Source organism: Mauremys reevesii, linkage group 14 (genome assembly GCF_016161935.1).
Source record: "Mauremys reevesii isolate NIE-2019 linkage group 14, ASM1616193v1, whole genome shotgun sequence".
Classification (NCBI taxonomy): domain Eukaryota; kingdom Metazoa; phylum Chordata; order Testudines; family Geoemydidae; genus Mauremys; species Mauremys reevesii.
In genome coordinates this window covers 41792616-41815168 of record NC_052636.1, presented here as the reverse complement: position 1 = coordinate 41815168, position 22553 = coordinate 41792616, and the positions used below count along the sequence as shown (strand labels likewise).

Genomic DNA, 22553 nt, shown 5'->3' with positions numbered 1-22553 from the left:
AACCTTTTTCTTTATTGGGGTGTTAGTTTTCATAACCATTCATCCCCAGGACAAATGCACTGGTGGTGATACTGGGAGACTGGAGTGTCTAAGGAAATTGCTTGTGTGACTTGTGGTTGCCAGTGGGGTGAGACCAAAGTCCCTTTTTGTCTGGCTGGTTTGGTTTGCCTTAGGGTGGGAAAACCCCAGCCTAGGGTAACTGCCCTGTTTAAGCAATTGGACCTGATTTGGCACTCTCAGTTGGGTCCATGCCAGAATCGCTCCGTCACAGTGGCGGCGTAGTCAAAGCTAGGATCCACAGAAATCAGGTCAATTAAGCTTTGGGTCAGAACCCCACACTATCCAAATTTTAACTTTGGGATTGAGAGTTTTGGTTGGTTGTAAAGATCAGTGACCATGAGACAGGAAAGCATCCCAGCAAGAAGCAAATGAAAGAACTGGGTAAGCCTTGAGAGACAGCCTGCAGTTTGATTATGGCGCAAGAACTGGCAAAAATTCGAATGGAAGAGAAGCAAGTCTTGGCCCAGCTGGAGAGGCGGCTGAGAGAAGAGAGAGAGGCAGCTGCTGAGAGAGAGAAAGAGGCTGCTAAGAGAAAGAAAAAGGCTGCTGAGAGAAAGAAAGAGCTGCTGGCTGCTGAGGAGGAGACTCACAAAATACAACAGGAGACTCACAAGATGCAAATAAGAAACTGCTAGACTCCAGCTCCAAGTCAAACAAAGCAGTGAAGAACGGCAGAGACTGTATCCTGAAAATCCAGTTTATAACTGTGTTGATATGTGAGTGTTACTCTGGGCAGTTCTCTGTGTTTAACCCGTTTTGCTATGGCAGGAGAGGGGATTCTAACTCCTGGTGGAAATAGCTGTTTGTCTGTCCAAAAAATAAGCAGTGTGTCTGGGAATGGAAGTTTCTGAATGTCTGTCTGATGTCTCTAGAAGTGAATCTGGAGTTAAAATCAAGAGCAGAAAAGATCTCATTGGGGAGGAAAATGTTTCTCAGGTTAAATCCCCTAACTAAGGAAGGAGAGGGTAAATTGTGGCATGGGTAATGGATTGGTGGCTAGTGCAGCTTGTATGAAATGCAAACTCAGTACCTGAAATGGGTGGCACTTTGTGATTTGCTAAAAGTGAGCTCAGTGTAGTGAAGAGCAGCAGCTTATCTGTGGAGTGGCAGAATGTGCCTGGTAGGGGAAAGTCAGATTTGGAGGAGCCTAGGCGCAGCCTTGTGAAGCTGATGGCTTCTGTCTAACTCAAACAGTTTGGGAAGGGAGGATAGTGGAAGATGAGGTCCATATCCCCTTACCTCTGTTTCCTCAGTGTGGAGAAATGTGACAGTGAAGTGGGAAATGTGCCTGTCTCCTGTCAGGTATTGACTTGCCTATGGAGGAGCTACCTGGTCTCCGGTTGCAGTTGTCTGTGAACAGCCCTGTGTGCTGGGGACAAGCGAAATGCCGGATCCCAAATGTGGTCTGATGAAGGAGAATGTGTTCCGGCTCTTTCTGTGTCTGTGGAGAGCAGACAGAAGCAAAGCCTGTCAGCCTGTGATGGTTGAGGTGATTCAGTTGTCTCGAAGTTGGTTGTAAATGCAGCAATAAAGCCCAGGAAGGAAGCCTGGTCCTGAGTTTGTGTCTGCTGGGAGAATGGGCACTGTGACTAGGTTGCATCCAGTTGAGTGTTCCTTAGCAAAATCCCAGAGAACAGACAATCTCTGGTGCTTGTAGCTTGCACAGTTGCAATGTGTGGCGCTGGAAAAGGGTGTTGCAACTCTGTCTTGGATCAGGGTGATGCACCCAGCCAGGTGCCTACGGGCAGGCATGAAGGTGATTTAATTGTGTTGAATGAAATACCCATGACTGACAGTTTGACAACAGCAAGAAGGAAAAGATTCCTGAACTTGTTCATGGCCAAGGAAGGAGACTGCTTCTGACCTGTTATCTAGAAAGTCTGTAGGTGTGCCTAAAAGGGATTGTGTAGAAATCCGCCTGTTGGGCCTAAGGTGATTCTGAATGTAAGTGAGACCCAGAAAGCATCTGTGGTTGCTCAGGAAGTGTTCCTTTAGAGCAAGCCCTAGGTGAAGAGGGAAGGGCAGAATTTCTGTGAGGGGTGAATTGCTGCTTAGAGAAGCTCCTAGGAAAGGAATCCTCATGGTAGCCTGTGCAAGCAGTTTACTGCAACTGAAGGGTGTAAAAGTGATTTAATCAAGGAAGTTTCAGTTCCTAACAGCCAGAAATTTTCAGTTGTGAATGGATCCACTGACTTTCCTTTTGAGAGATCCAGTGTGGGCAGCTTTGAAAAGGTCTCAGGTGGAGTAGAAGCTGTTAAGGAAGTTGAGCAGCCCTATAACCACCTGGCTGTGTGTGGCCAGCTTGTTGGGGAGACAATGGTGCAGGAATGTCTCCAGGCTGATTCTGGGAGTGAGCAGTCTGTGCTTCAGGATCTGAGGACAGATTCAGTTACTGGTGTTTCAAAGCAGAACAGTTTTATGGCTGAATGCTTGAGGAGGCAGGGGAGCAAGCCAGCTCTCACCCTCAGACCCTTTGAATTGGTGTGATGTCTCTGTAAGACGAAGTCCAGCCTTGAAATCCATAGCAGCTGAAGAGTTAAAAGCTAGTGTCTGTGTTAATGCAAATTACTTGGCTGGCAGGGAGAAGAAAGAATTGCTAATAGCTGTTAGCACAGAGGGCCCACCCCATCAGCCAGTGAATTCTGTTAAGCAAGAGAAGTCAGGGTTTAATCCTGCAGGACAAGAAGGAAAGAGAGAACTGAATTTGCAAAGGGAAGCCACAGGTTAACCCTAAAAGGCCCAAACTCAATGGTATTGAGCCAAGGGTGTGGCATGACAAACATGTTTGTAAATGGACACTTGCAATCTATTTGTTGTTATTGCTAATGCTAAATTTTGTAACTAATGTGTTGCTATTGCCAAGAACTGTAACAATGTACAATGTGCCTAATCTTTTGGAAAGTCCCTTAAACATGTTGAAAGAAATACATGAAAACACACTTTATGTTAAAGGGCCTTGCTATACTGATGTTTCAGTTAATGGTAAACAGTGTTGGAACTTTTCACAGGGGAAAATACATTCCAGACCTGATGTGCTATATGAAAGGGGAAACTGAGGCACACTACCATATTGCTTTCATGGCTAAATGCCAAAAGTCCTGTACTTATGAACAACATCAGTATCTACATTGGTTTAATGTTAATTGGTTCAAAACATCACAAAGCTGGTATGGATAAAGTAGCTGTTTTCTTTAGCTCTTGCAAGATCACATGAAACATACAGGAACCATGCTGCAAAAGCTAACCAAGTTATACCTTGAGTTTGTAAAAGATTCATTCATTTTGATAAACCATTTCGGTTATACACTGGTACGGCCTCAGCCCAACACTAGCTGTAGTGAGACAGACCCAAGGAAAGGGGGCTCTGGGATGCAGTCAGCGATGTTTTGTCATCCCTTCCTGCATCAATTTTGCGTTGGGGTGTGACGTTATTGATATAAATGGGGACCATATAGAACATGGGTTGCAACCAAGGTCCTGTAGTGGCACCAAACCTTAGGTAAAGGGGTCATCTATGTGTCTAAGACCAGGTTAGGGGTTGCTGGTTATGATTAGGCGGTCTGTATGTCTGTGTATCATTTTGTAGTTGAAGTTATAAGTATTGGCTCTGTACTGTCGGTATTTTGTATTATGCTCTGCCTCTGGGAAGTGTCCCAGACAAGCTGGATGTCAGCCCTGCATAGCTGGCTTGATGGCCCATTAAGGGCCATCAGCTACACAATTGACCCATGGAGAGAAGGCAGACACGCCTTGTGACTCCAGCAAAGTATGCAGAAACTTGTCCATGTGACTGCAAACTCCATTTTGGCTGTAAGTTTCACCGTGAGAACAAAGGGATTCTTACACCTGGAAAAGTCTATATAAGGCTGATGCATCATCTCCATCTTGTCTTCAATCCTGCTTCTGACCTCTGGAAGGACTTTGCTACAAACTGAAGCTCTGCACGAAGGACTGTTGACCCATCCCAGCGGGGGATGTTCCAGAGACTTAATCTGAACCTGCAGTTTACTCCAGCACTGCTGCAAGCCTGAACTAAGAACTTTGCCATTACTGTATGTAATTGATTCCATTTAACCAATTCTACCTCTTATCTCTACCTTTTTCCTTTGTAAATAAACCTTTAGATTTTAGATTCTAAAGGATTGGCAACAGCGTGATTTGTGGGTAAGATCTGATGTGTATATTGACCTGGGTCTGGGGCTTGGTCTTTGGGATCGAGAGAACCTTTTCTTTATTGGGGTGTTGGTTTTCATAACCATTTATCCCCAGGACGAGTGCACTGGTGGTGATACTGGGAGACTGGAGTGTCTAAGGAAATTGCTTGTGTGACTTGTGGTTAGCCAGTGGGTGAGACCAAAGTCCCTTTTGTCTGGCTGGTTTGGTTTGCCTTAGAGGTGGAAAACCCCAGCCTAGGGCTGTAACTGCCCTGTTTAAGCAATTGGACCTGATTTGGCACTCTCAGTTGGGTCCCGCCAGAATCGCTCCATCACAGTCCCATGGTGACTTTTTCTCTGCGCTGAGGCAGGCCTGCTCCTTCGAGACTCCTCGCTGCCATCCCCTGCCCAACTGTCCACAAACTCGTCGGCCAGCTGGCCTGAATGCTACGGGTTCTTGGGCTTCTGGTCCACCAACCACCGCCTCAGGTCGGATGGGCACTGCTCATACAGGTGCTCCAGTACGAATAGGTCAAGCAGGTCCTCTCTAGTTTGGGCCCCAGCTGTCCACTTGCGGGCGATCCCTGCGCCCGGTTGACCAGTTGTAGGTATGTGATCTCCCGGGTCTTATGTTGGCTCCGGAACCCCTTCCGGTACATCTCCGGGGTCAGCCCAGACTCGCGGAGCAGGGCCTGTTTGAACTGGTTGTAGTCCCCTGCCTCCGCCCCTTTCATTCGGCTGTACACCTCCACGGCGGTGGAGTCCAGTAAGGGGGTGAGAAACTGGATCCTGTCTGCAGGGTCAACCCAGTGCAGCTCACAGGCATTCTCAAAGGCCGTCAGGAAGGTATCTATGTCCTCCCACTCCTTACGCCGGGCCAGGAAGCTCTTATCAAAGCTCTGTGTAGGCTTGGGTCCCCTCACTCACCGCAGCCGGGCCTCACTGCTTTCAGCTGGGCCAGGTCCAGCCCATGTTTACACTGCTTCCCCTTCTCCGCCCATTCTCGCTGGCGCTGGCTCTCCTCGTGTTTACGTTGCTTCTCCTTCTCCTCCCGCTCCTGTCTCAGGTCTTGCCTCCTTAACTCAAGCTCTTCCCATCTCAGCTCCCTGTCATATTCCAGCCGCATCCGCCCAGGGACAGGAGCTCCGCCGACGATCTCCTGCTGGCCACTGAGCCCTCGGTAGCTGGGCTCCTCCCCAGGCATAGGGATGGGGGTCTCGGGAAGCCCTCAGCGGCCGGCTGACCACTCCCAGCAGGGACAGACACTGGTGTCTGCGCTGCATCTGCCAGGCTGCTTCCTCAGAGACAGGGATCGGTTCATTCACACGATCCCCTCCAGCTGGGCAATCAGCTGGTCTTTGGTGAGCTCCCACTGTGCAGCCCTCCGCTTGCACAACAGCTCCACCAGGTCGCACTTGTGCCGCTTGGCAAACATCTTCCTGCTGGTCGCCGCAGGCCAGGGTGCTCGCCGCCCCCACGGGTTCTAGGGGACCCCTAGTGTGCCAGTCCTGAGGTCACCACCTCTCTGCCAGGGTCGAGCTGCAGACTCCTCCACCCCGGGACCGCTCGCTGCGATCCCCGGGGGACCCTGTTACTGCAAAGTCCTTCTCTCTGGTCACACTCTCCCAGGGGTTAATCACCCCTAAAATCGTCCCTTTCTTTTACTGCTCCCCAGTCACTTACTGCAGGAAGCGCCATCCACGGGGTGCAGTAGATCCCACTGCTCCCACCAGTTGTCATGGAGTGTGGGGGAGTCAGAGCCCCGCACCCCCAGCTGCCTGTGATTCACAGTAACTCTCAGCCAGCCAGTAAAGCAGAAGGTTTATTTAGCCAACAGGAATATAGTCCAACACAGGTCTTGCAGGCACAGATAACAGGATCCCCCCTGTTAGGTCCATCTTGGGGCCCCGGGAGCCCCACAGCCCCATTGGGGAATCAGAGCCCTGTCTGTGCTTCCCTTCCTTCCCAGCCAGCTCCAGTCTGCCCAGCCTCCTCCAGCCCTCCTCTGCTCCGCTTCTTTCCCGGGCCAGGAGGTCACCTGACCCCTTTGTCTCCAACACCTTCTCCTGGCACCTTTGCAGGAGGGGCCCAGGCCATCAGTTGCTAGGAGACAGAGTGTCAGGCATTCGGATGCGCTGGCCTTTGGCTTTGCTAGATACTTAAGATCTGCACACAGCACCCCAGTAAGAACAGTCCCACTTCATCACAAGGACAAACACTGAACTGAAATAATTCAGAAAACAGAAGAGAATAATAATATTACATTCAAATCAAAGCGGAGGGTGGGGTTGGGGGAGAGCTGGGACAGAGTGGGGCTGAGTGGGGCTCCCTCCCTGCCCTCCATGGGGCTGGCTCAGGCCCTGAGGTGCCCCCATTAATCTTCCTCTGTGTTCCCTAGGAGTCACGCCCCACATTTTGGGGACCACTGACCCTACTCGCTCAGCAGGGGCTAGTGATGCCAAAGCCCAGGAAAGGGAGAACAAGTGTGGGTCCCCAGCACCGGAACCACCCCACTTCTGAGTGTGGCTCCGCCCTTCCACACCTTCCACCCACGGCCCCACCCACTGTCACCTCTGTTCCACCCCTTCCCCACTGGCCTGACCCTGTCACTCCGCTACCCCTGCCCGCTGCCCCGAGACCAGAGAAGCTCTGTGCCCTGCTGCAGCCCCGGGCCGTAGCAGGAGTGGGAGCTCCTCCAGCCCTGGGGCCCCGTGGGGGAGACTTTCCCAGGGGCCTAATTTGGCCAGGGCCTAGTCATGGGCCCCACTGTCCCCTTGGTGATGCAAGGTTTGGGAGGCTGAGCCCCGAGCCTCCATTACAAGCTGCCCAGGCTACCTCTGCTCAGTGGGTGGCCAGTCTCCTGTGTCTCTGCTGTTCGTGGGGGAGCCCGGCCGGCCTTAGGGTGGGGCCCTGCAGCCGCCCAGGGCTCCAGGGGTTCAAAGGGCACCGTGTGGCCGTGCAAAGGTGCGCACTGCTCTCCCTGCCCCAGTGCTCCTCCGTGGCCCCTCTGTTTCTTTCCTCTCCGTTCTCTGCTCCTTCCTTCAATTCCAGAAACCTCCTTGTGTGTCAGACGGTGCAGTGACGCCTCCCCACCCCAGGCCTCTGGAGCCTCTGGAGCAGAAAGATCCCAGGAGCTGAGGATGGATCCAGGGGTGAGCAGCTGGCAGGAAGGAGTCGTAGCAGCTCTTCTGGGAGCGCAGGGGAGGAATGACTCCCCCTTCACTAGCTTCTCCCCGTCAGGCTCTGGGGAGCAGGGAGGGTTGTGTGATAAATTCCTGTAACCCTTCTGCCCCTCTGAGTTGGCAGAAACAAGGGCCGGGTTCAGTATCTAGCGGTTCTGTTTCAACAACACAATGCAAAACTGGCTCGAGCTACCACCCAGTGACCTGGAACAATTACATAACACCTTCATGGCGCCTCTAGGAGGCAATACTTCCTCTCGCAAGCAGGGAGTCTGAGCCGCTCCACTCCACCAGCCGTTCCATGAACCACTCCAGTGGTCCCTGCAAACTGCTCTGCTGGGGCAGCAAAGAGCCACCAAATGTTCTGAGGGCTGGAGAAAAATACCTTCTAGGGAGCTATTGAAAGAGCTCAACCTGTTTAGCTGATCAAAAGAAGATTGAAAGGTGACTTCATTGAAGTGTTGAAGTGCCTTCAGGGAGAGAAAAGATTGGGTATTAAAGGGCTCTTTAATCGAGCAAAGAAAGGCATAACAAGACCCAATGGCTGGAAGGTGAAAAGAGACAAATTTATATTACAACTAAGGCACAAATATTCAACAGCAAGGATGATTCACCACAGGAACAAGCTACCAAGGGAAGTGGTGGATTCTCCATCTCCTGATGTCATTTCATGAAGACTAGATGCCTTTCTGGAATGTGTTTGCCCCAAAAGTAGCTATGGTGTCCTACAGGAAGCCTGTGATATGCAGGGGGTCAGATTAGATGCTCTAATGGTCTCTTCTGGCCATAAAGTCGACTAATTTCTGAAAAACCGAGTGTAGCATTGGGAGCAGCGTCTGATGTTTCCCTGTTCTAGCCGGCTTGCTGCCTAGAACGAACGCTCCTTGAGTGGGGTGATCCACAGGAGCAGCTCAAACCTCCAAAGTGCCTGGCCAGGGGCAGGACATTGGCACAGCAAGGGAGGGGTGTGGCAGTGACATCACAAAGGCCTTTGGCAGGACCTCAGACTATTGGTCAAAGGTGGTGGGGAGGTGGTGACCTCACAGAGCGATGCTGACATCAGCCAGGCAGGACAGGGGCGAGGGGCCAGGGAAACCTCAGAGACCCCTGCGGCTTTGCTGCAGCAAGTCTCCTTCTCCAGGTCTCTCTCTCAGGACTGAGAGAGTATTCGGGTTCACTGACGTGAGCACCAGGAGGAACCTCTTTCGAGTTTTCTCCTTCCCTTTTAGTGATTTTACTAGAAAATAGCCGTCCCTGTTTAGAAGGTAAGAGTCTCTCGGGGTTTGAAATCTGTTCAGTCTGATCCATCTGGTGAGAGTTGAATTTTGGGTGTGGAAAACACGAACTTAAGGAGGCAGAATTTTATTGCACACCTGGGATTTTGTCCCTTAGAATCACTGGGGATATTAGGGTTTGTCCTTTTTGTTTCACCTCTTCCTCCATCCCTCCCTCCCTCCCTCCTTTCTCTTCATCTCTTGCTTCCTTTGTCCTTTCTCCTGTTCCCCTCCCAACACCAGGTTTTTTTTCTCCTGCTAATAACAGCTCACGTTAACTGATCACTCTCGTTATAGTGTGTATGGCAACACCCATTTTTTTCATGTTCTCTGTGTGTATATATATATTCCTACTGTATTTTTAACTGCATGCATCCAAGGAAGTGGGTTTTAGCCCACAAAAGCTTATTCTCAAATACATTTGTTAGTCTCTAAGGTGCCACATGTTCTCCTTGTTCTTTTTGCAGATACATTAATGGAGGTTAAGTCCATTAATGGCTATTAGCCAGGATGGGTAAGGAATGGTGTCCCTAGCCTCTGTTTGTCAGAGGGTGGAGATGGATGGCAGGAGAGAGATCACTTGATCATTACCTGTTAGGTTCACTCCTCTGGGGCACCTGGCATTGGCCACTGTTGGCAGATAGGATATGGGGTTGATGGACCTTTGGTCTGACCCACTATGGCCATTGTTATGTTCTTATGAAGGGAGGGGCAGAGCCCCATGACAGAGTTTCTGTAGTGTAGTGGTTATCACATTTGCCTAACATGCAAAAGGTCCCTGGTTCAAAACCAGGCAGAAACATGCTGGCTTATTATTTCCCAGCTCCTAGTGGCCTGTCCCTGCTGTTGTAGGAGCAGCAGTGATTTCTATGCTCAAAAGGTCTGTTATACTTCCCCTCCCCCTTGCTTTTGTCTCCTCTCCCTCTCTGTATCAGAGGGGTAGCCGTGTTAGTCTGGTTCTGTAGAAGCAGCAAAGAATCCTGTGGCACCTTATAGACTAACAGATGTTTTGTAGCATGAGCTTTCGTGGGTGAACACCCACTTCTTCGGATGCAAGCAGTGCATTCTCCATCTCTGAATGCCTGTGACGTGGCTGTCCCCCTCCCCCTCCCCCTCCCTCCTGCAATGCTTGTGGGATGAATAGGCTGGTTGAACAGCTGGAAGAGCAGAGGAGTTCCTAGATAGACAAGGTGTCTGGGACTCTCATTAGGCAGCGATCACACACCCAGAGCATGGACACTGCCCAAGGTGGAGTGTGACCCACCAGATGCAGCCAAGTCATCTCCAGTTGCAGGCCATGAGGAGCAGGTCCTAAAAGGAAGGGGCCCTGTGTTCAGGAGTCACCACAAGCTTGTACCTCCAGTGAATGCCCTTCGCCCTGACCGCCTGGCCAGTGGTTCGCTGTGTTACATTCCATCGCTACCGGGAAGACTTACCTTCATCGCACCGCCCATCGCGGCGCTGGGGGACACTTACCTGGCAGAATCCTGACATCCCCAGTGCCAGGCCTGTCCTGGGAGCGTGAGTATGCGAGTGAGAGGTGACACCCTCCCCAGCCCTTCTTTGAGCTTAGCTGTCAGTATAATAAATGTGCTGCTTTCTGCATAACTCTGGGGTCATTAGTCCTCCTAAGCTTATTAGCTGGCCCAATTTTGGGTAACAGAAGCAACATTGTTGGATCTGTCATTGTACCAAAGGAGGAGATGGTTGTCTATAAAGGAGGGTGAAGACTAAATGCAGACAATGAGAATGGGATTTGAACCTATACATGCAGAGCACAATGGATTAGCAGTCCAGCACCTTAACCACTCAGCCACCTCATCTGAGCTGTTAGCAAAAGTACAGGAGGAGAAATCTAAGGCCGACAGAGATAGGGACACTAAGGAGTTTTTAAATACTAACTGTAAGCAGGGGCTGAATGAGCTCCCCTCACATCTAGTGAGGAGCTGGGGAAGACTTCAGGAACAGGCCGTGTTTGAACAGACACCCTACTCTGCCTAGCTATGCAGCATGATGGGGGAAATGCCAGTTTGGGATGGTGGTGGGTTGCAAATCACTTTAGGATTGAGTGGAATGAAATGTTATTCTCCTCCTGTACGAGTGAAGGGAGCAGAACGTACCTAGGCCGTCCTGACGGAGGGGTGGGTGGGGGAGGAATCGCTTTCATTGGATGGCAGAGAAGTGATTGAGGACGTCACCCTAACCCAGTGGTCCCCAAACATTTCACACTGCGCCTCGTATCCATGGCTGTGGCCTCGGAAGCCGCGGTCGAGAACTGGGGCTGGGAGTGGGGCCGTTGCTTGCTGGGGAGAGGGGTGCGACAGGGTCAGGGGTCGAGGCGGGGCTGGGAGCCAGGGGCCCAGGCTGAGGGTGGGGTTGGGGAAGAGCTGGGGCTGAGTGGGGCTCCCTCCCTGCCCTCCATGGGGGCTGGCTCAGGCCCTGAGGTGCCCCCATCAATCTTCCTCTGTGTCCCCCTAGGAGTCACGCCCCACATTTTGGGGACCACTGACCCCTACTCACTAAGCAGGGGCTAGTGATGCCAAAGCCCAGGGAAAGGGAGAACAAGTGCGGGGCCCCAGCACCGAACCCTGCCCCACTTCTGTCTGAGGCTCCGCCCCCTTCCACCCCTTCCACCCATGGAACCATCCACAGTAACCTCGGCACCACCCCTTCCCCCACTGGCCCCACCCAGTCACTCCTTTACCCCGGCACCGCTGCGGCCCCGAGACCAGAGAAGCTCTGTGCCGTGCTGCAGCCCCCAGGCCGTAGCAGGGAGTGGGAGCTCCTCCAGCCCTGGGGCCCACATGGGGGAGACTTTCCCAGGGGGGCCTAATTTGGCCAGGGCCCCTAGCCATGGGCCCCACTGTCCCCTTGGCAACGCAAGGTTTGGGGAGGCTGAGCCCCCCCCGCGCCTCCATTACGAGCCGCCCAGGCTACCTCTGCTCAGTGGGTGGCCAGTCTCCCTGTGTCTCTGGTGTTCATGCTGGGGAGCCCGGCCGGCCTTAGGGGTGGGGCCCCCGGCAGCCGCCCAGGGCTCCAGGGGGTCAAAGGGCACCGTGTGGCCATGCAAAGGTGCTCACTGCTCTCCCTGCCCCAATGCTTCTCCGTGGCCCCACAGAGGGTGGGGGGAGCGAGGAGCAACACTATGTGCTCCCTGCGTCCTGGTCACTGTCCCCACCTGGGCTGGGCTGTGAGGGGAGCATCAGAAGCTGCTGCTCTCTGCCCTCCCCTGACGCAGCTCGGCTGAGGAAAGTGACCTGGATGCAGGGAGCTCGGATGATGTTAGCTTGCCCTCCGCTTCGCCCACCCCACCCCGCAGCCCCTAGGGGTACCCGGAGGAGCAGCTGCCCAGGAGGAGCAATGCCAGCTGCTCCATGCACACAGGTCAGTGTCCCCACATGGGCCCAGGAGGGTGCAGGGGTTAGTGAAGGGGGTGCAGGAGAGGGCAGTGGCTGGGGGCACAGGAGGGGCGCAGGGGTTAGGTGAAGGGGTGCAGGAGAGGGGCAGTGGCTGGTGGCACAGGAGGCGCAGGGGTTAGGGGTGAAGGTGCAGGAGAGGGCAGTGGCTGGTGGCACAGGAGGGGGCAGGGGTTAGTGAAGGGGGTGCAGGAGAGGGGCAGTGGCTGGGGGCACAGGAGGAGTGCAGGAGTTAAGGGCAAAGGGGACACAGCGAGGGGTTAGGGCACAGGAGGGGCAGAGTTAGGGGTGGGGAGGCGCAAGGGTCGGGAGTGCAGGCGCTGGTGGTAAAGGGGCAGCGGATCGTCCAGGGGCGATGGGGAAGTGCCAAAGCACAAGTTTTGCCCAGGCACCATTTCCTAATGCTGGTCCTTGGTAACATGTCTTGCTGGGAGGGGAGGGGAGATGAGGCGTTTTCTCTCTGTTTCTTTCCTCTCCATTTTCTGCTCCTTCCTTCAATTGCAGAAACCTCCCTTGTGTGTCAGTGACGCCCTCCCCACGCCAGGCCTCTGGAGCCTTTGGAGCAGGAAGATCCCAGGAGCTGAGGATGGATCCAGGGGTGAGTTGTTGGCAGGAAGGAGTCGTAGCAGCTCTTCTGGGAGCGCAGGGGAGGAATGACTCCCCCTTCTCTAGCTTCTCCCGTGGGGCTCTGGGGAGCAGATGGTTGTGTGATAAATTCCTGTAACCCTTCTGCCCCTCTGAGTTGGCAGAAACAAGGGCCGGGTTCAGTATCTAGGGGTTCTGTTTCAATAACACAATGCAAAACTGGCTCGAGCTCCCACCCAGTGACCTGGGACAATTACATACCACCCCCCCGGGCGCCTCTAGGACGCAATACTTCCCCTCTCACAAGCAGGGAGTCTGAGCCGCTCCACTCCACCAGCCATTCCATGAACCACTCCAGTGGTCCCTGCAAACTGCTCTGCTGGGGCAGCAAAGAGCCACCAAAGGTTCTGAGGGCTGGAGAAAAATGCCTTCTAGTGAGCTACTGAAAGAGCTCAACCTGTTTAGCTGATCAAAAGAAGATTGAAAGGTGACTTCACTGAAGTGTTGAAGTGCTTCAGGGAGAGAAAGGATTGGGTATTAAAGGGCTCTTGAATCGAGCAGAGAAAGGCATAACAAGACCCAATGGCTGGAAGGTGAAAAGAGACAAATTTATATTACAACTAAGGCACAAATATTCAACAGTGAGGATGATTCACCACAGGAACAAGCTACCAAGGAAAGTGGTGGATTCTCCATCTCCTGATGTCATTTCATGAAGACTAGATGCCTTTCTGGAATGTGTTTGCCCCAAAAGTAGCTATTGTGTCATACAGGAGGCCTGTGATATGCTCTAATGGTCTCTTCTGGCCGTAAAGTCGACTAATTTCTGAAAAACTGAGTGTAGCATTGGGAGCAGCATCTGATGTTTCCCTGTCTAGCCGGCTTGCTGCCTAGAACGAATGCTCCTTGAGTGGGGTGATCCCCAGGGAGTAGCTCAAACCTCCAAAGTGCCTGGCCAGGGGCAGGACATTAGCCCAGCAAGGGAGGGGCGCGGCAGTGGCATCACAAAGGCCTTTGGCAGGACCTCAGCCTATTGGTCCAAGGTGGTGGGGAGGTGGTGACCACACAGAGAGATGCTGACATCAGCCAGGCAGGACGGAGCGAGGGGCCAGGGAAACCTCAGAGACCCCTGTGGCTTTGCTCCAGCAAGTCTCCTTCTCCAGGTCTCTCTTTGAGGACTGAGAGAGTATTCGGGTTCACGGACGTGAGCACCAGGAGGAACCTCTTTCGAGTTTTCTCCTTCCCTTTTAGTGATTTTACTAGAAAACAGCCATCCCTGTTTAGAAGGTAAGAGCCTCCTGGAGGTTTGAAACCTGTTCAGTCTGATCCATGTGGTGACAGTTGAATTCTAGGGATGGAAAACACGAGCTTAAGGAGGCAGAATTTTATTCTGCACCTGGGATTTTGTCTCTTAGAATCACTGGGGACATTAGAGTTTGTCCTTTTTGTTTCTTCCTCCCTCCGTCCTTTCTCTTCGTCTCTTGCTTCTTTTGTCCTTTCTCCTTTTCCTCCCAACATCAGGTTTTTCTCCTGCTGATAACAGCTCACGCTAACTGATCACTCGTTATAGTGTGTATGGCAACACCATTTTTTTCACGTTCTGTGTGTGTATATATATCTTCCTACTGTGTTTTTAACTGCATGCATCCGATGAAGTGGGATGTAGCCCACAAAAGCTTATGCTCAAATAAATTTGTTAGTCTCTAAGGTGCCACATGTTCTCCTTGGTCTTTTTGCAGATAAATTAATGGAGGTTAAGTCCATTAATGGCTATTAGCCAGGATGGGTAAGGAATGGTGTCCCTAGCCTCTGTTTGTCAGAGGGTGGAGATGGATGGCAGGAGAGAGATCACTTGATCATTGCCTGTTAGGTTCAGTCCCTCTGGGGTACCTGGCATTGGCCACTATTGGCAGATAGGATGTGGGGCTGATGGACCTTTGGTCTGACCCAGTATGGCTGTTCTTATGAAGGGAGGGGCAGAGCCTTGTAAAAGAGTTTCTGTAGAGTAGTGGTTATCACGTTTGCCTAATATGCAAAAAGTCCTTGGTTTGAAACCAGACAGAAACATGATGGCTTCCTTTTCTCAGCTCCTAGTGGCCTGTCCCTGCTGTTGTAGGAGCAGCAGTGATTTCTATGCTCAAAAGGTCTGTTATCCTTCCTCCCTCCTGCTTTTGTCTCCTCTCCTCTCTGAATGCCTGTGAAGTGGCTTTCCCTCCTCCTCCTGTTCTCTCCTGGAATGCTTGTGGGATGAAGGGGCTGGTTGAAGAGCAGAAGATCTCCCAGGTGGACAAGGTGTCTGGACTCTAATTAGACAGCGATCACACACCCAGAGCATGGACACTGGCTGAGGTGGAGTGTGACCCACCAGATGCAGCCAAGTCATCTCCAGTCGCAGGCCATGAGGAGCAGGTCCTTAAAAGGGGAAGGGGCCCTGTGCTCAGGAGTCACTCACAAGCTTGTACCTCCAGTGAATGCCCTTCGCCCCGACCGCCTGGCCAGTGGTTCGCTGTGTTACATTTCATTGTGCCTCGGGAAGACTTACCCTCATCGCACCGTCCATCGCGGCGCTGGGGGACACTTACCTGGCAGAATCCTGACATCTCCAGTGCCGAGCCAGTCCTGGGAGTGTGAGTATGTGTGTGTGAGTGTGACACCCGCCTTCTTTGAGTTTAGCTGTCAGTATAACAAATGTGCTGCTTTCTGCCAAACTCTGGTGGGTCATTAGTCCTCCCTACGCTGACTAGCTGGCCCTATTTCGGGTAACACCTGCGATAACCCCAACCCCTGCAGGACAGAGGGTGGTGAAATGAGCTGAGAAAGAGTCTTGGCCTCAGCAGGGGAAAGCTAGAGGATCTGGGCCAGTCACCTTTGGAGCCTTGTGGCTTGGTCTCCTCTGCCCTGGGAGGTTGGCTGGTGGAGGCCGGCTCTTCCTACTGGCCTCTCTGCGTGACTTGCCAAAGGAGGAAGTGAGGCAGGAATGGGGCAAAAGAGGAAAGTCGAGCTGAGGAAGGCATGGCAGAAGCTGGCGCCTCAGTGCGGCTAAGTGGGGTGACTAGAGCATCACCATTCGTTCTGCAAAGCCGGGGGAGGTGCGGTTGGCTGCTGGGAGGCAGAATCCTGTGCTCTGTTCCTTCCTGGGGATCCTCTCTCCCTTCCTGGAGATCAAGGTCATGAAGCCTCTGCCTTGCCTCCTGGGTCTGAATTAACGTCCCATTTCCCATGATCTGCTCGAAAGAAACAAATGTTTCTAACCCAGGTGAGCGGTGTTAATTCAGCTGGAATCCTTCACCCACATTCCTTAGGAGATACAGACTCTCTGTGACACGGACTGACTGGGGTTCATCTCTGCATGTCCCCAATGGGGAAGGAAAGACACTGAGGGGGAAGGAAGAAGATGGACAGAAGGAGTCAAATGGGGCTAGACCAGAATAGGACATTTTCTGCTTGTTAAAAATGTACTAGACTCTAATTGCTTAAAACAAAACAAAAACCCACCAGCTTCTGTTTGAACCATCAGCTTTTCACACAGCAGCCAAAGTGGTGAAGCACAGACACACATAACCACCTACAGCCCAAGTTTGTCTAAGAAGCACCTATAGTGGCTCATGCAGGGGGAAATACAGCTGTGGGTGTGAGTTCAAGCCTCACCCAGAGCGTTGGTTTTCATTAGCCAGGTAGGTTCCCACACTTGCTTTGCCCAATTCACACGGAAAGTGCCATACAAGGGTGATGAGAGTAAATTCTAAACTCTGAAATGCGGCGGTTGGCCCAGAGATTGGGATAAGGGGTTTGAAGAGAAAAGCTCTAAGAGTATAAAACCAGACAGTCTCCAGGGGCAGGTTTGGTACAACGCCTCAACAGGGAGCCATTTGCGGGAGGGGGTTTCACTCCCTCTGTTCAATGTCCTGAGAGGTATTTTAAGGTGAAGATAACGCCATGGCTAACAGGTGACTGGCATGTCCTGGGTTAAAGAAAGGGACCTGGGTTAATAGTCGGAAGATTTGTGTTACCGTCACTGTCTGACCCCCCTTCAGTGTGGAGCAGGTTTGTACATTGCTGTGTGGAACGCAGACTCCTGCAGAGCAGGGGCAGCTGTTTCCATGGCAGAGAGCCTGGCACTTAGGAGACTTTCTTGAGTTGCTGTTTTGAAGCAATTCAATAAAATAACGGTGGAGCTACACTGTCCAGTCCAAAATTTCAGCCTCTAGTGCAAAAAAATGCTATTTTAGGATCTAAACAGGAGGCTTTCAGTGCTAGGACACCTGACCCAAGAGCTCAGAAGGGGGTGTAAGAGCTGCTGACTCTGAGGGTCCCGGGCTAAATCCACTTACAGGGGGAAGTGTTTTGATTTATTTGATTGATAATGAGCACCAGCTACCAGGGGAGAAGCCCTGGGAGTCGCTGCCACTCCAGCTGCGGCCCCCTTCCCCCCCCCCGAATTCTGCCTAGGGCGCCAGAAACCCTGGCACCGCTCCTGGCTGTTCTAACTGCTGTTATGAAAGAGACGATCTTTCAGGCTACACAGAACTGAAGAAGGGTGCTGGGTTATCTCCACAGTTTGTCTCTTTTACCAACAGAGGTTGGTCCTCTGCAAGCTCTTACCCTCACCCGCCTTGTCTCTCTTGAATAGCGTAGCTGGAGTCGAAGTATCTTAGATCGATTTACCTCTCGTCCTCACAGCGCAGGATTGACGTCTGCGGCTCCCCCTGTCAACTCCGCTACCGCCGTTCGCACTGGTGGAGTTCTGGAGTCGACAGGAGCACTTTCGGGGATCGATATATCACGTCTAGATGAGATGCGATATAACGATCCATGAGAAATCAATCGCTACCTGCCGATACAGCGGGTAGTCTAGATGTACCCACAAAGCGAAGAGCACATGTTCCATGATTTCATAGGGCAGAGTTTTATGCAATAGGGAACTTGCCCTGTGTGAATTTGACAGGTGGATCAACATAGAGACACATTGTGACCCTTCTCAGGGAGCTGAGGGCTGTGAGTCTCTTGTTGCCACCTATAATAAAATAATAATAATAATAATTAGAGATATACCAATCTCCTAGAACGGGAAGGGACCTTGAAAGGTCACTGAGTCCAGCCACCTGCCTTCACTAGCAGGACCAATTGTTGCCCCAGATCCCTATGTAGCCCCCTCAAGGATTGAACTCACAACCCTGGGTTTAACAGGCCAATGCTCAAACCACTGAGCTATCCCTCCCCCTGACCTATCACTAGGAAGAGGGAGTTTTCCATTTGGATGTTAGTGACCAAACTCACCAGCCTGCTGGAACTCAAGCACCCTCCTCTGAGCTACAGCAGCCACTCTAACCCCTGAGTTCCTTCAATGTGTCCCCCTCTGGGGTCCAGCCCGGATCATCAGATACTTGGTGAAATCCCAGATCCTCTCTTCCCCAAGTATCTCAGGTTACTAGTTTTACTGTGGACCATTGCTACTGTATCTCACACAGCACCTGAGTACAGTTATCGATCAAGCAAAAAATGTATTTAACAACGGATAGAGATTTAAACAAACAAACATGAGTGATGGAAACCAACTGTTACCACTAAACAAAGGCAGAAAGTGATAGAATAGAAAGGCCAGCACAAAAAACAAACAGAGAGAGGAACAATAAGATACTAAAAGGACAATGGTTGGAACTCTCCATTTCTCTCAGTCTTTGGATTGATGGGTACTAGAGCTGTAGCAACAGTTGAGGAACCAGGGTAAATTAAATCAAATTAACTTTTCAAGATTAGCCATCATTTCCTGTATGACTAACAAAACACAAAAACAAGACAACTTTCAGTTTTCCAAAATAATTCAGATTATCACACAGTCTCTTACTCTTTAACCAATAACTTCACCTATTATTTCATTTTCATTGGTAACAATAACATATTCAAAGATCACAAATTCTTGTCATATATGTTAGTTTTATTTTAATCCCCATTGCCAACAACTGAACCCTGGTTCTTATTGTGGTTTGTCCCAACGTAGGTCCCAACCACTTCTGTGAGTTCATATATCTCAGGATCTTCTGCCATATGTGTTGGTAGAAGGAGTCTTCTATGTCGGAATGTTTGCATTATGGAGAAAAATACCTCTCTTTTCACACTTTTTAATCTTTCAAAGTAGGAGGAGGTAGAGAAGTAATGTAAATGCATAAAACAAAAGAGAAACCTCTCTGGTCTACACTAAAGACATTTATCGGGATAACTATATTGCTTAGGGGTGTGAAAAATCCACACAGCTGAGGAAGGTAGTTACACAGCCCTAACCCCCTGTGTAGATAGTGCTACATGAGCAGGAGAGCTTCTCCTGCCAACATAGCCACCGCCACTTGCGGGGGCTGGACTAATCAAGTCTGATGGGAAAAATCTCTCCTATTGGCTTGGAGCATCTGTTATAGCAGTGCTACAGCAGCACAGCTACATTGGTGCAGCTGTGCCAACATCAGCTTAATTGTGTAGCCACAGCGTCAGACACAAAACCATAGAATCAGGACTCAACATGTGTGTATCCGAAGTCTGAAACTGGAGGCTGACAAATTCATTGCCTCATTGGTTACCATCATTTCTACAGCCTGAAAGTCCTTGTTACCCAACCAGGCAGCCAGTTTGGGATCCACAGGGAAGGACTGTCCTATGAAGCACTCTCTCTTTGCATCAAAATAGTGAAGGATGACTGTTCTCAATCTAACCCTGGCATACTTTGGAAGTGTAATCAGTGACACTGAACTAGGAAGTGGAATTGTACAAACAATTTTCCTTGGGTCACCATAGCTTCCTTTACTGGGGTGGAAACCAAGAACTGGGTGTGGACTCTTTCAACTTCAGCTCTTTCTAAATCCTTGGTCTTGGATAGGTAAATTTACAGTTCTCTGAAGTAGAATCCTTTACAAAACCACTTAAAATCTCAGCAGTGTTAATGAGGAATGGCTTCCTGAAACATGCCCAGCTTTTCTTTAATTCGGTGGCACAGGTTCCAGGGAAGGGACTGGATACAGGCCTGGATCAGAATCTTCGTTAGTTACCAGAGCTGGAGATTCTATTAAAAAATGGCTATTTTTCTGAAGCTATTAAATTTTCAACACTGGTTTCATTTTATACACATCTTTAGCACCTACAAACGATAAATTGACAAAACTCCACTTCCATTTCCTCAACATCTGTGTCATGAAGGGCTGCATCTCCCATACTATAGGATTAGCTAGGAGAGATCTTCAGTGGGGCCTGGGTTACAAATGCTTTGAGAACCAAACACACGGGTATTTTGCCTAGTTCAAAACCACTTACCATTGAATTCTCTTCTCAGATCATCGGAGACAATACTGCCTTAAACAACTGAAATACACTGTGATCAGATGCACTTCCTTCAGTTAGTTGGGGTTCTGCTGTTGTTCACCATTTCCGAGTGGAGATTTTAAATCACTGCTGTTTCTTTGTTAGCCTGTCCAGTAAATTAGAGAGTTCTCTCCTGTTGATAGAACTGCACTTCAGCTTCCACCATGTCATAATGGAAGATGGGGAAAAAGCAAAGCTGAAATCATAAATGAGGACTTTAGCAAAGGGTCATTGTCTTAAATTCTTCAATAAATCTGAGCTACATCCTATCAAACTGAACTAATATCCAATTGGGTGACCAAACAGCCTTCAGGAAAGATAGAAACCCACATCACAGAGAGAGAATACATGACAAAGAAAGTGTCAAGTGAAATTCCAGAGCAGGTTACATCTGATTATTCAGAATCGGGACAAGAGATTCTCCCACCACACTGTCCTCTGATCCATTCAAACCTGCTTCCCTGATACCTGTCTCAATAGTCAGTTATGTTATTTACAACATTTTTAGTATCCTAGCATTCCCATAATGAGGGAAAACAGCCCTCTTGCTAGAAGTGGCTTTACAATAGATGGAACCTGGGATTTAAACGCCAAATGATCACACTGTATTTGGGATCCATTTGAATTCCCCTCCCAGGTCTTTGACAGTTTCATCTCCAGTCATAGCGACTCTGATATAGGATTAAAGAAGTCAAAACATCATCTGCAAGCACAGACAATGGAGAATGCTTCATCACATGACACTTTGAGAAGTGGATGGATAGAATGTGATGAAGATAAACTCTGCCTGGCTTAGGCAAAAGGTAAGAGTTCTGCAGTGAAGGGGAAGGAGGGAATCTCTGAGTCACCTCATCTCCTTCCAGTGTCACAGAAGCTGTAATTATACTTTTTTCCTGCCCCTGCTCCTCTTCATTTACATATAATTTGAAAAATTCCCAATGTAACTGCTCTTCAGCACAACCCAGAGCAACGTGAGAACAACTGGCAAGGATACAATCTGTATCACTGGTGACTCTAACAATAACTTTGCAATAGGAGGAATGGTATAAACGTGATGCTCCCTGGTTCCTCATAGGAAGGGCACACTCCAGTTACTTGTGGGACAATAGAAAGGACAAATAGGTCCATCTCAAAAGAGGGCGAACTGCAAAAGGCAAAAATGGGCCACTCATCTGGACAAGCTGAGGGATAACGGTGGTGTAAACAGTTCAAAGAGCTTTAAAAGTTACTATGTGGGAATCAGGAAAAGTATTAAAGAAAAGAAAGTCTTGATAGCCCTAGAGATTTTTACAATGTTTATCTCCCTTGCAGATTCTCTGATGGCTAACAAGGGTTGAGCTGCGATTGAAGGTTTTCCCACACAAACTGCATTCATAGGGCCTGTCCCCTGTGTGGATTCTCTGATGGGTAATAAGGTTTGAGCAGTGATTGAAGGTTTTCCCGCACTCACTGCATTCATAGGGCCTGTCCCCTGTGTGGATTCTCTGATGAGCAGGAAGGGCTGATCTTTGAGTGAACGTTTTCCCACACTCACTGCATACATAGGGCCTGTCCCCTGTGTGGGTTGTTTGATGACTAATAAGGTGCGAGCTGCGATTGAAGGTTTTCCCACACTCACGGCATTCATAGGTCTTTCCCCCGTGTGGATCCTCTGATGTCTAGAAAGGTCTGATCTGTAAGTGAAAATTTTCCCACACTCACGGCATTCATAGGGCCTCTCCCCTGTGTGCATTCTCTGATGTCTAGAAAGGCCTGACCTGTAAGTGAAGCTTTTCCCACACTCACGGCATTCATAGGGCCTCTCCCCTGTGTGGATTCTCTGATGTTGAGAAAGGTCTGAGCTGCTAGTGAAGCATTTTCCACACTCACGGCATTCATAGGGCCTCTCTCCTCTGTGGATTGTTTGATGCCTAATAAGGTGCGAACTGCGATTGAAGGTTTTCCCGCACTCACGGCATTCATAGGGTCTTTCCCCTGTGTGGATTCTCTGATGTCTAGAAAGGTCTGATCTGTAAGTGAAAATTTTCCCACACTCACGGCATTCATAAGGCCTCTCCCTGTGTGGATTCTCTGATGTTGAGAAAGGTCTGAGCTGCTAGTGAAGCATTTTCCACATTCACTGCATTCATAGGGCCTCTCTCCTCTGTGGATTGTTTGATGCCTAATAAGGTGCGAACTGCGATTGAAGGTTTTCCCACACTCAGTGCATTCATAGGGCCTGTCCCCTGTGTGGATTCTCTGATGTCTAGAAAGGTCTGATCTGTGAGTGAAAATTTTCCCACACTCAGTGCATGTACTTTTTCTCTTTCGCCTAAAGATTTCCTGTTGTGTTGTGGTTTCCATGAGGACCTTCTGAGTTCCCCAACAGGAAATAAATTTATCCACTTTCTTCCCTGGCTGGTTTCCTTGATCTCTTTCTGGTCTGTGCTGAATCTCCCAGGAGTTTCCTGCTCAGGACTCCTGGACACATTCCTTTTCGGTCTTTGCGATAATGCTCTGTTTTTACCCACTGGCTCAACATTTTCAGGCTGAGAATTC

At 50.2% G+C, this 22553-nt stretch overlaps 1 protein-coding gene and 1 non-coding gene across 2 annotated transcripts in view; one reads left to right on the top strand and one right to left on the bottom strand.

Moving 5' to 3' along the window:
• The window catches only part of LOC120381939 (zinc finger protein 420-like), a gene marked incomplete at both ends in the record, with an annotated part of 61953 nt that extends 39954 nt beyond the window's left edge, over positions 1–21999 (bottom strand). Inside the window, 3 exons of the mRNA XM_039500114.1 lie at positions 18853–18859; positions 21445–21563; positions 21731–21999. Of these exons, the coding sequence (XP_039356048.1) occupies positions 18853–18859; positions 21445–21563; positions 21731–21999 (395 nt within the window). The remainder of the gene's footprint in view (positions 1–18852; positions 18860–21444; positions 21564–21730) is intronic.
• Positions 9400–9472, top strand: TRNAV-AAC. The gene has a single exon. It is a non-coding gene; the product is annotated as a tRNA-Val (tRNA).
• Positions 22000–22553: the final 554 nt, after the last annotated feature.